The sequence below is a fragment of the Chiloscyllium punctatum genome, chromosome 4 (assembly GCF_047496795.1).
Source record: "Chiloscyllium punctatum isolate Juve2018m chromosome 4, sChiPun1.3, whole genome shotgun sequence".
NCBI lineage: Eukaryota > Metazoa > Chordata > Chondrichthyes > Orectolobiformes > Hemiscylliidae > Chiloscyllium > Chiloscyllium punctatum.
The window spans coordinates 86992176-87005154 of record NC_092742.1 but is presented as its reverse complement, the minus strand read 5'-3'; the positions used below and the strand labels follow the sequence as shown (position 1 = coordinate 87005154).

General features: G+C 40.7%; 1 protein-coding gene across 6 annotated transcripts in view; it reads right to left on the bottom strand.

Annotated features, from left to right (window-relative positions):
* Positions 1-12979, bottom strand: part of LOC140476501 (regulator of G-protein signaling 6-like) — a 613759-nt gene that overhangs the window by 49981 nt on the left and 550799 nt on the right. For all 6 annotated transcript variants that reach the window (XM_072569231.1, XM_072569230.1, XM_072569235.1 and 3 more), the window contains 7 exons: positions 11217-11281; positions 10967-11043; positions 7987-8068; positions 6648-6722; positions 3761-3859; positions 2972-3033; positions 587-697 (listed from right to left, as the gene is read on the bottom strand). In XM_072569231.1, the coding sequence (XP_072425332.1) occupies positions 587-697; positions 2972-3033; positions 3761-3859; positions 6648-6722; positions 7987-8068; positions 10967-11043; positions 11217-11281 (571 nt within the window). The remainder of the gene's footprint in view (positions 1-586; positions 698-2971; positions 3034-3760; positions 3860-6647; positions 6723-7986; positions 8069-10966; positions 11044-11216; positions 11282-12979) is intronic.

The window sequence follows — 12979 nt, the reverse complement described above, 5'->3', positions numbered from 1 at the left end:
CTGAGACATGAATGCATCAATTATACACAAGGACTAATGAAGTAACAATCTGAGTTTTCTATTTGAAGCTAAGAATATATACAGATAATTTTAACTGGGAGTTGCATATTGTAAATGTGCTTATATCTCTGATACTTCAGAATATAGTCAAGTAATGTGGCTAATACATCAAATTCTGTTGATGTGTAACCATTTAGCTTAGAGTCCCTTAAAGGTGCATGCACAGCATATCACCTTGGAAGAGGAATATTTTCATTGAGCTGAAAAAGGATGAGGAACAAAGGCTGGCACATAAATGACCAACAGGAGATCTTCAAGGAAGTATTATCTGGGGGCAAAAGAAAACTCCTTTCTTTGGGAGGGAAAAGAAAGGGCACCAAAAGCTAGAACTCCCAGCATGATGAAAGATGTTTTGACCAAAATCAGGCATGAAATGAGGCCTCTAATAAATACCAGGTTGGTACCACAATAAACCTACAAGTAGAAAATAAAAGGAGCACAAGGGAAGTAAAAAAGAGAGAAAGAGTGCCCATTCCACTCAACGACCAGTTTCTTTCAACACCAAACACCAACCCTTCCTTCTTACCTGGCTTCCATGTCCCAGAATGTGCAGTCGTCACTGACCCATGGGTTAGGTGGATCCTGTGGTGTTAGCAAAGGATCATATTCCAGATACTGCTCTGCGTAACTGACCAAACTAGAACAAAAACAATGCAACAATAAGTACAAAGGGAAACTACTGCAGATGCTAGAAATCTGAAACAAACACAGACAAAGCTGGAAATACTCATACCTGCCACAATCTTTTGAGAATGAAATACAGTTTATAATTCAACTCATTGAAATTTCAACGGAACTGGAAGGTGTTAAATTTGTAACTTTGAAGAAAACAAGAATAGGGCCAGGGAAAGGAACGTGGAAAGGAAAAAAGGGAAGGCCAGTGATAGGGTGGGAAAGCAGGACAACTGGATTAAGGGAACAATGCAAATGGTGTGTTAATGAAAGAAAGAAAAGATGGATCTAGGAGAAATATAAACAACAACAGCAGAAAGTTGAAATGCTGCTTGCTTAAAGAAAATGGAAGCAATGGTGATGATCTGTAAGAGTTGAATTTACTCTTGAGCTGATTTGAAAGACTGTAAAGTGCAGAATCCAAAGCAAAGTGCTGCTCCTCAAGTTTTCCTTAGGAACAGCTGAGGCCAGAGGGTGGGGGAAATAGGCTTGAGAATTAACATGGCAGGAAACTGGAAACAGACAGGTTTGAATGGGAGGTGTTGAAGTGGTATACAACATTCACAAAACAAAGGCAGCCTGCTATATTTAAACCGACCACATTTTCTTTTGCTTATTGAAAGATAGTATGTAGTATGATTGCATCTCTTTGGAGAGACAAAATATTTCTTTAACGGATTTAAAGTACGTTTAACTGCTGCTAGCCAGGATTTCCACGGCTCAGGAAACATAGCAATGAAATGAAGGAGGGAGCTTAAACCTGCCTGTTAGAGGGGGTCAAAGAACATGGGAGAGCCCTTCTGAACCCTGCACAAGAGAAACCTAGTGCTCTATGTACTGATTGTGGGCTCTCTCTCTACCATCCTCACTACATCCTTCCCACCTTGAGCTTACTTTTCTTACTTACTCTTGGGAAGTGGGCATCATTGGCTGGTTCAGCATTGGACGTTCATCCCTAGTTGCCCCGGAGAAGGTAGTGGTGAGCTGCCTTCTTGAACTGCTGTAATCCATATGCTGTAGGATGGTTGTATTCAGATGGATAATACAACTGTAGCAGGACCTCTATCCCCTTGTGGCCTACTCTTGTAAGGCCAGCACTCAGTTTATCGATTTGATTATTTTCTGTGTTCATTCACAACATTTTATTGACAATTTTATGGATTTATTGGACTCACACCCCCTCCCCACCCCAAGTCTCCTCAGACATCTGCTGTTTCTAGTTTCTCACCGCTTAGAAAATCCTTTGTTTCATCCTTTTTTGATCTTTTGGGGTAACCTCACATTAGCCCACAATCAAATCCATTCATTATAGTTTTGTTCACTCACTTGGCCTGTTAATATCCTGTGTACTTCCAGCTACACTACCTACAAAGCTGTCAAGCTCACACCACTACTAGAGTTTCACCAGGATCAATTCACCCGGACCCCAATTCATGCCTTTTTTTCGCATTTGTTTGGTTTACTGATTGGTGTGAGGCACAAATTCAAACACTCCAAACCAATGCGTGAGGGGGCAATTAAAAGTCATAGTCACATATACCATTGCAACAAAGAAAGTTCTTAGCTTAGTGTTAGCATTTTCACCCCACATCAGTAGGTCACTCCTCACACTCCCAGTAAGTGGAGACCAGAGTTCCACCACTGACCTCTCAGGTAGCATCCAATGGGATTATGTATGAACCCAATGTGGACAATTCCCCATTCATTTTGTAGGCGCCATAAACCCTCATAGGAAAATAAATACCCATTATTAAGACAGTTATTGCCACAGGAGAATCCTGAGTAAACAAGCACTTACTTGAACGCACAGTTCAGAAACAGGCCATTCAGCCCAACTGGCGTATGCTGGTATTTATGCTTCACATGAGGCCTCCTTCCATTTCATTCATTTTCATTCACAATATCCTATTCTCTGTGCCCTGATGTGTTTATCCAGTTCCTCATTAAATTCAAGCACATTATTCATCCCAATCACGTCTTCGTTGGATAATGAAGTTGTCCAAAAATCCATTCTGTATTTATTCATGACTATCTTTTCCTGTTTTAGTACTGATCACCCTATAGTCAATTTATGACTTTGCAAACCCCTTCATAATTTTAAAGACGTCTAGCCGCTCACTTCTCTATTCTGAGGGAAACATCCCCACACTGTCAACTCTTTCCTGATTAGTATAACCTCTCAATTCTGGCGCCATCCTTGTCCAGATTATTACAGAATTTTGCCGAGTGAAAAACTTACCTTTCAGCTACTTTGGACATTTTTAAACAATGTCTGTCTAGCTGGATATTCAATAAAGTGATCTGGAAAGAAAAAGAAATATTTAAGATGTGCATAGAATTGAGTGAAGCTACATAATAGTCCAACTAACACAGCCTGAGACACATTACAGCCTAGAATCTATAAATCATATTCAGCACATGTAAGTGAGAGACACTAGTATGGAGGAAATGGTACTGGACTAGTAATTCAGGGACACAAGTTAACATTCTGAGGACAGAGGTTCAAACCTCACCCTACCTTCTGGCGGGATTTAATTAATAAAACTAAAATTGAAAGTTGATCCCTGTAATGGGAGCCATAAGATAATAACTGTTGATTGTGAAAACCCATCTGATTCACCAATGTCCTTTAGGGAAGGAAATCTGTCATCTGTAGCTCGCCTGATCTACCCATGACTCAAAATCCACAGCAAAGTGGCTTTGTATGTCAACCAGTTCGAGAGCAGCTGGGGACGGGCAATAGACGCTGGCTTTTTCCGTGAGGCCCATACCCCATTTAGGAATAAAAAATTTCAAACTGCATGTATTAAGCCACAATTCCTAATAACTTATCGCTAATAAAGCTGATCAATGGTCGGCCACATACCCCCTGGGACCGATGCATTCAGATTTGCCCCAAAGTTTTATTTTATGGCAATTTGAAAGTTTGTCTGGCAGTTAACTAACAAAGACTACGAATTTGTCAAGTGTCCACATTTACAATGGAATATTACGTACAGAACAGAAGTTCCTTCCAATCTTATGTTACCTGCTTCTTCAGATCATCTTTTGCAGGTTGCTTAGTTGTTGATGCGAGTGAATGTAAAGGACTGTGTGTCTGCGAGTCTTCAGAAACCCCATACACTGACTGATTACAAAAGAAAAATTCAGTGTCAGAATTGGATTGATTGATGCCAGTTTCATGTTCAAATTCTGCCATAAAACAAGCGCTACATTGTCTAAACATGCAACTGGAAGCAAGTAACTTAAACAGCCTGGGTCTTACCAATGCATTTGTGATGTATATTACTGCACATATTAGCTCAACATGTGTTGCACAATGAATTATTCATGAAAAAGCAAGATGATCTATGCTTTGAAGAGCTGGTTCCCCATAATTAGCTTGACGGAGGAATGCTGGCCAAGACCGCAGGATGTACTTTGCATCCCAATGTTTAGCTGTATTACACCTTCTAAGGCCCATTGAAATAAGAGAGTGGGAATTTGGGATAACATCTCAGCTGAGCAGCAGCTCTAACTATCCTGTATCCAATACCGCATGGATTGTCAGCCTAGAGTCCACATTCCAGATATGTGTGAGGCTGGAAGCCACAATCCTCGGCCACATCTGAGCAACTTAAAAAGCCAACGTGTCATCAATAAACCCAATCCCTCCAGCTAATATATTTCTGAAGAGAAGTCATGTCGGACTCGATAGTTTGACTTAATTTCCTCTCTCAGAGTCATCCAGCATGGAAACAGACCCTTCAGTCCAACCAGTCCCAAACCCAACAGTCCCACCTGCCTACTCCTGGCCCATATCCCTCCAAACCTTTCCTGTTCATGTATCTATCCAGATGTCTTTTAAACATTGTAATTGTACCCACATCCACCACTTCCTCAGGATGTTCATTCTACCAGTGAACCACTCGCTGTGTAAATAAATTGCCCCTCGTGCCTTCCTCTCACCTTAAATGTGTGCCCTCTAGTCTTGAAATCCCCCAGCCTAGGGAAAAGACAACTACCATTAATTGTATCTATAACCCTCATTATTTTATAAACTCCCATAAGGTCATCTCTCGACCTCCAAAGCTTCAGTGATAAAGTCCCAGTCTCTCCATATATGCTGCCAGATCAGCTGAGTTTCTCTAGCATTCTCCATGTTTGCTAAGATAGTCTGGCAGGCAGAAATATTGTGGGTGTAAAATGGATGCTATTGTGGATATGGCAATGCATCATGTCAATGACAGCACCATTGGCCTCAGTTTATTCCTGGTAAAAGACAAGAGAACCACAAATCCTGGATTGTAGTTGTCGAATTACCATGTGCCGACGTTTTCTGTTTCGAAGTGATTCCTGATAACGTTCAGCATGAATCTCCTCGTCTATTATACAACTCCTCTGCATTCTTAAACAGGTGTTTTCAAAAGATTTCAGTAGGCTTTCCAATTTGTTCAAATCTAATTGTGCCCAATCTGACTTTTTATTGTCAAACCCAAAAACAATTTATTTCTGAGAGAAATCATCTTAATTCCTCTCAATATCAGCTGCGCAAACATGGGCAAGACAGATATTATTGCTATTCTTCCTCCAATCAAAAAGCATTTCTAATTTAATGTCAAACATGGGCTTCTTTGCAATGAAAATTCAAAGCTTCAGTGAAACAAATGCTGGGCAAGACAGAATACCTCTTTTCGACATCTTTGACTCTGTTGACTCTAAAGGTTAGTGTTAATGGTACAGTACAGATGGCAGAAACCTTCTATTATTCATCTAAGCTGTCAATCTTCATGCTCAAATTTATATTATGAGCTTCATTGGGCTACCTACCCGGGGAGCCATCATAGTCTGATTATTATCCATCATTCTCAAATATGCAGGTACTTCTGACAAGCAGATACTGGGGAACAACTAACAGCTATTTTTCCCTCTTAAGTTGACGGGATGCTAAATGTTGCAATTGTACCAGCCTCCACTACTTCCTCTGCCAGCTCATTCCATACACGCATTACACTCTGTGTGAAAAAATTGCCCGATAGGTCCCTTTTAAATCTTCCCCTATTTTTCCCTCTTAAGTCGATGGGATGTTAACGTGCACTTTAACACTAGCACAAACTGGAGATTGAGTGGAGAACATTCTATATTTTAATGATTCACTAGTATGCATTTAAAAACTGAAATTGTCCCATTCATTTTATAAATCAAACAAGGACGTTGTCAGAGTTGGGGGGGGGGGGGTTGAGTTGTAGGGAGAGGCTGAATAGGCTGCAGCTATTTGCCCTGGAGTGTCAGAGGCTGGGAGGGTGACCTTATAGAGGTATATAAAATCATGCGGGGCACGGATAGGGTAAATAGACAAGGTCTTTTCCCTGGGGTGGGAGAGTCCAGAACTAGAGGGCATAGGTTTAAGGTGAGAGGGGGAAGATTTAAAAGTGATCTAGCGGGCAACTTTTTCACACAGAGGGTGGTGCGTAAATGGAATGAGCTCCTAGAGGAAGTAGTAGAGGCTGGTACAATAACAACATTTAAAAGACATTTGGATGGTTACGTGAACAGGAAAGTTCTGGAGGGATGTGGGCGAAATACTGGCAAATAGGATTAGATTAAAATATCTGTTCAGCATGAATGAATTGGACCAAAGGGTCTGTTTCTGTGCTGGAAAACTCTATGACTCTAAGTCTTTGGAGGAGAATTCACCACTTTTTTTACATGCTATTTAGTTATGGTTGTTCCATTTACATTTAAATTCCCGGTGGAATAAATTGTAGGCTGTTTCCACCAAGTTTCTTCACACTTTTTCATCATAAGAGAGAGCATGGGCTTTAAGCAGCACTTAATCTGAAGGTGCCACTACAGAGATTTGCTTTGATGAAGTCCCACTATACTTTGAACATTTCCTCTTGGAGTGAGTTACGGGAAGATTGTTGAACACACACCTTCTTCACTTTGTTGGGGTTTTTCATCCTACGACACTTCCTGATGTCCATTTCAGTGGTGTTCACACAGCCAGGCTGCAGAAAGGATAATAAAAAGGGATTTTAATGAGAGATAGTGAGAATCTCAATGGACTTTCAGCCTTTCTGCTGCTTACCACAGGGTTTACTTTCAATTTTCATCTTCGTCCATCTGCTGCCTTCTATATGCCTGAGATGCAGCATCTGAGGTGCAGACCACAACCTTAACAGTGGATTCATACCTTGACAGTGGATGAGTGCCGGTCATTTGAGTACGGAGAGGTCATTGTTGATTCTGTCCTTACCCAGCAGTTTGACTGCAAGTGTGCTGATCCTACTGATTTCCCTTCTCCTCAGCCAGTTGTGGCTACATATAATCACAGCAGGCAATCTTAATGCAGTGTCATGAATGGAATTGACACTGTTGATCTGGATAAAAATTGGTCACCATGCTGAAAAATTCTAATTTCAGCGGACAGAACTTATAAGAAAATCAGATATAAAGTGGATCTTAAGGAAGATTATCATGGTGGCTCCCAAGAAAGGTGACTGTGGCAGGCAGTGTAACTAGGTGCAAGGTACATTTAGATGGAGTCCTGCAAAATAGTGAGAAAGCAGCAGATCGGATTGCGTGTGGTTGAGCCTGAAGCAAATAGTAATGACGAGTATCCGCCTTCCCTCTAACCTTTTCTGCTGTTCAGAATTTACAATTGCTATTAAATAAAGCGATTTCTGCACTTACAATTTGAATATTGTATCTAGTCAAAAGAACAAATTTGGATTTATGTAGGGGCTTCCTGATGGAGGTTAAGTTCTCTGTATGAAGTGATAAATATTTCCCTTCCGTTCAATGTTTCATTGATTAATACGTCACTGACTACCATTTTCAGGTATGACATGACTTGTACCTTGGTTCAGAAGATATTTTCATTTTGAGTAGCTTGAGGTATTAAAGGGACACAGATACGTTTGTTACAAAGTAGTCATTTAGATAATCCATAATTTCTCAAATGTTTTAAGTGTCATTTGCTAGGCAAATTAACAGTCACCAGGATCACAGTGTAGTGAAAAACAATACAGTCAATACACAATTCCATCCCTTTGTTGAGGAGCCTCATCTGTCAGGACTGCATGTCTGAAATTTTGAGCATATGATTTTCTGACCATTTTCTTTAATTAATGTTTAAAAAAAAAGTCATATGCCAAGCATGGCTCAATTTTTGATGCAAACTACTGCAAGACGAGGTGCCCTGTTGGTAGTCCCAAGCTGGACAATAGCCTCTGCAACTCCATCAAATATACAAAGGTTAATTATACTCACAACAGGTCGATGAACATCCCAAAATGCTCGCTCTTGGCTGTCCAGGATCTTGCGTTCTGTCTTGTCCTTTTTCCTGTCAATTCTGAAAGAAGATGATATCAACTTCCAAAGGCACATTGAATTTACAGGACTGGTGTTTCTCAGGTATGTTTAAATTATGCAATAACAGCCAACGGACTCTGAAGTGTGTTTTTTATAAACGCATTTCTCACGATCTGTGATAGGCAATTGCACAAGTTCACCATAACACAGAACATGTACAATGTAATCCAGTGTTTTTATGGGCGCTACAAAGAATGAGCAGTTCCACATTCTTTCAACCTTCTTAACTTGTATCCACCCAATTAGCTAAGTTACTAAACTGGAGAACATCTTTTTAATTTAACACAGCGGGGTGTCCAGCTCCAAAGCTGTGACGTTTTCCTTAGCCAGGCTTGAATCTTATTATTTGAATTGCCAATTCTAAAAAGCTTACATAATAATTGAAAAAGCTGAAATGAAATCCTAATGGGGGCTTTTGTGGCACCATGACCCTACCTCTGAGACAGGAGACTGTGGTTCAATTCCCACTGTGCAAGAACATTTCTGAACAATTTGCTGACAAAGTATCTAAAATCTTAATGGGCCATTAAAATCAGAGACCTTTCTGTAAAAATAAGGTGGCGAACTACCTAAGTCTTGACTTGGTTTCAAGTGCATTTCAGTCATTTTCAGTACGGGGTTCTGTACTGGTGGGGACAGGTCTGTCACTGTATAACATGGTGGTACTGTACTGGTGGGGACAGGTCTGTTGTTGTATAACACTGGGGTACTGTACAGGTGGGGACAGGTCTGTCCCTGTATAACACTGGGGTACAGTACTGGTGGGGACAGGTCTGTCACTGTATAACACGGGGTACAGTACTGGTGGGGACATATCTGTCACTGTATGACACGGTGGTACTGTACTGGTGGGGACAGGTCTGTTGTATAACACTGGGGTACTGTACAGGTGGGGACAGGTCTGTCACTGTATAACACGGTGGTACTGTACTGGTGGGAACAGGTCTGTCACTGTATAACACTGTGGTACTGTACTGGTGGGGACAGGTCTGTCTCTGTATGGCACTGGGGTACAATACTCATGGGGACAGGTCTGTCCCTGTACAACACTGGGGTACTGTACTGGTGGGGACAGGTCTGTCACTGTATAACACTGGGGTACTGTACTGCTGAGGACTGATTCCAGCCAACTAAATAGTGTTCCTCCCCTTAAACACCTTCTGTGAGTGTGTTTAATCTATCAGTGGATACAGTGTAGTGTAAAACCTAAATATTCAGCTTAGAAGGATTAGAGGAGAGGTTGTATTGGTAACCCAGCTGTTATTGAGAGCTTGGATCTTTTCATCTTTAGGGAGCATGGATTCAATTTGCCATCTGTCAGAAATCATGTGGCATAGTGGGCTGGAGTAGAGGGGGTGGATGGGAGGTGTTAACCAGCACAAGGGAAGCAGCAGTTGAAAATCATCCTGATAATTTCACAAAGAGGTTCACACTAACTGGGAGCATGCAAAGCATCACTGAAGGAATGTTATGAAGGTGTGTTTTGGAAATAGGCAATAAGATATTTACATTGCATGTCAGATTTAATCACTCTTAGCCAATTTTTCGATGACTAAATTTATGACAACTTCCTGCCAGAAATCAAAAACCCAAAGATATGCGAATATTGGAAATCAGAAACAAGGGCAGAAATTGCTGGAAAAGCTCAGCAGGTCTGGCAGCATCCGTGGAGAGAAAGCAGAATTAACTTTTCAGGTCCAGTGACTTTTCTTCAGATCAGTTCAGTTAATTTCTGATTTTGTTGCTGCAGGAAATAGCTGATCGCAGTTAATTTGGTCACTATCCCGCTTTCCAGAAACCACGGTCAGTGTAATTATCTCATCAGTTCCATCCTTTTACGTATGAAATATTTTATGTGTGCCTGAGTGATGAGAATTTCCACTACATTTTGCATGTTTGATCTTTATGAAATGTACATGAACCAAGATCTAACTCACTACAAACCCTGGGATCTAGGACCAGGCAAGTGTGCAGGGATTGCACAGTGGGGATGGCAGATGAGACCTGGGGGGAGGTGCGGAGAGGGTTTTGGGGTCCTGATGGGGGGGGGCCAATGGGGGAAATTGGAGAAGCACACACACTCATTAATATATATTTGTCAACTTAATATTCTAATTAGACATGTTGTTTCATTTGGTCCATCTTTAGGTTTTTCTTGTGGCGAGCAGCAACTTCAAAAAAGACACGGTGCCCTTCTTGATTTTATATGTGAGCTAAAGGAGTATGAAGTACTTTCCTGATGGCTTCTCTCCCTAAGTAATCAAATGACACGGGGAGCCAATTCTTGGAAGAAAATCAAGCAAATACTACTTTTACAGCAAATTGCCATCAGGAAAACCTGCAGTATCCATAGTTCTCAAATTCTACTGAAAATACTGCCCTTTCAAATGAGGTGGGAATACATGTGTTATAAGGTCAATAGCTTCACAAACAGTAGTCAATAAAATATAAGCTGTTTGCATGCCCAGGAAAGAGCTAATTTCAGTTAGCATCGGGCACAAGCTGAGCTATATGCCAGTGCTAAAATGGTTTGCGTCTCTGAAATGATTTCTTCCAGTAACGTTTTGAAAGCATCCATTATTTGCAGATAGCTGTTTACATAATTCATCAATGAGCTATGACTGCACAATTCCAAAAAGAGAAAGGATGGGTGTGTCAATTACTTTTGTTTGCGTGAAAAGTAAATTCTGGAGATTCTTCAGAAACTTGGTACGTTAGGCTGCAATTAATTGCAAGATGGGTTTAGAGAATTCCCCTATGAGGGAATACGTGACCACAGAACCAGACCATATGAATAAGGCCATGTGAGAACAGCTCCCACATACACATTTCTAATGGTTTCTTGTTTTAAATATTCATAAAGTTATTAGTTACGTACTTTACTTGGGCCTCTGCTTGCATAAAGATGAACTCCCATTTTCTTGCAAATGCTCTTTGCAACCTGGCCAAATTTTCCTGCAGAATGAATAGCTTTGTGTTAAAACAGAAAACAGGTTTCCGCTTTAGTTTCAAAAGAATCACTGATATATGGTTAGTGCAAGTACTGGCTGGAATCCATGACGTAGTTTTCAAAATAACTGTGTGGCATTGCAATCGTACACTGTCAATTATAAAATTAGTATACCTACGGCTTCATAATCTGCAAGTTCCAGTCTTGCTTTATTCTGCATTGTCCGCTTGCACAGGTAGATGGCTGTGACAGTGAAAAAAAATGCAAATAATTAATTATGCTTTTTAAAATACCTAAACTTCTCCAGTTACAAATATTTTAATTCAATGGTTTTTCCCTTCACCAATGAGATATACATTCATTAAATCTGTGACAATGTCTTAAGCCTGGTTTTCCACTGAAAGTGACGAGGATCCTGCATTAGTTGATGAACTTAACAGTCATCTAGCTTTGCAGCAGGATAACTAGCTCAGAGTGGGGAGAGACGTGTAGGTAATGAGTGGCAAAAGAATTTGTTGCACAATAAGACAGAACAATGGATGGTGATGAGAGAATAAAAGAGTTTCGCTTCAATTTGATTAAACAGATCCAGCATTCAGAGAATCATATTCTTCTGATTCGTGCACATGATCTGGAAGAAACACCAGTAATGAGGATGGATTGAAGAAGTTGGGACTGATCTTGGAGAGAGAAAAAGCTGACAAAAGATCTGATCGAAGTTTTGAAAATTATGAGCAGGTTGGACACAGTAGATAGAGAGAAGCTCTTCCACTCATAAAAGAAGAAAATGAGAGGACGTAACGATGTGCAAATGAAGCAAGGGTGATGTGAGGGAAAAAAAGCTTTTTCACACAGTGACTAGTTAGGATTGGGAAATGTACTGCCTGAAAATGTGGCAGAGGCAGTTCAATTGAGGCATTCAGGAGACATTGGATGATTATCTGAACAATAATGGTGTACAGGGATATCGGGAGAAGGGGAGGAGATTGGTCACGAAAACACTATGCATACATCATGGATTGAATGGTATCCTTCTGCAAGTAACAATTCTGTGATGCTGAATTGGAGTAGGGGCTATCCCAACAGATGTCAGAAATGGTCAACACGTAGAAATGCAACATTATCTGAGTTTAAGTGGAATTGACTCTGGTGAGTTGGCAAATAGATGCTGAGAAGTTTCTGCTTTGACAATTAAAAAAAAGCCTGGTAGAACAATAGAAATAAATTAACCCTGCAAAGTCATCAAAACTGCAAAACAGCAATGAGATTTCAGTAATATTCATCAGAAGAAATTAGTCCATGACTCCTGAACTACCAGATCGCCAGTTCACTACCCTGACTAAGGAATTCCAGGCTGCTGACTCCAGCTTTGGACTCCATCTTGAAATCAAAGACACTGTTAAATTGGTATCCCTCAGTAGTTTTGTGCCCATGTTGTTGCTAATCTCTTGACCCTTTTTCAAGTTTTGCAAGTATGCCAATGTTGTGAAATAATCCTCCCACTCCCCCAAACCCCATGTCTCAGAATATGTGAAACAAACCCTCCTCTGTATTAACTTTACAACAGTGTTGTCATCCTTACAAAGTTACAGTTCACAAACAGAGGGAATGGGGAAATAGAGTCGTAGAGACGTACAGCATGGAAACAGACCCTTCAGTCCAACTCATCCATGGCAACCAGATATCCTAAATTAATCGAGTCCCATTTGCCGGCACTTGGTCCATATCCCTCTAAACCCTTTCTATTCATAAACCCATCCAGATGCCTTTTAAATGTTGCAATTTTATTAGCCTCCACCATCTCCTCTGGCAGCTCATTCCACAATCATGCCCCTTTGCTTGAAAAAGTTGTCAGATAGGTCCCTTTTAAATCTTCCCCTCTCGCCCTAAACCTATGCCCTCTAGTTCGAGACTTCAGCACCCCAGGGAAAAGATCTTGGC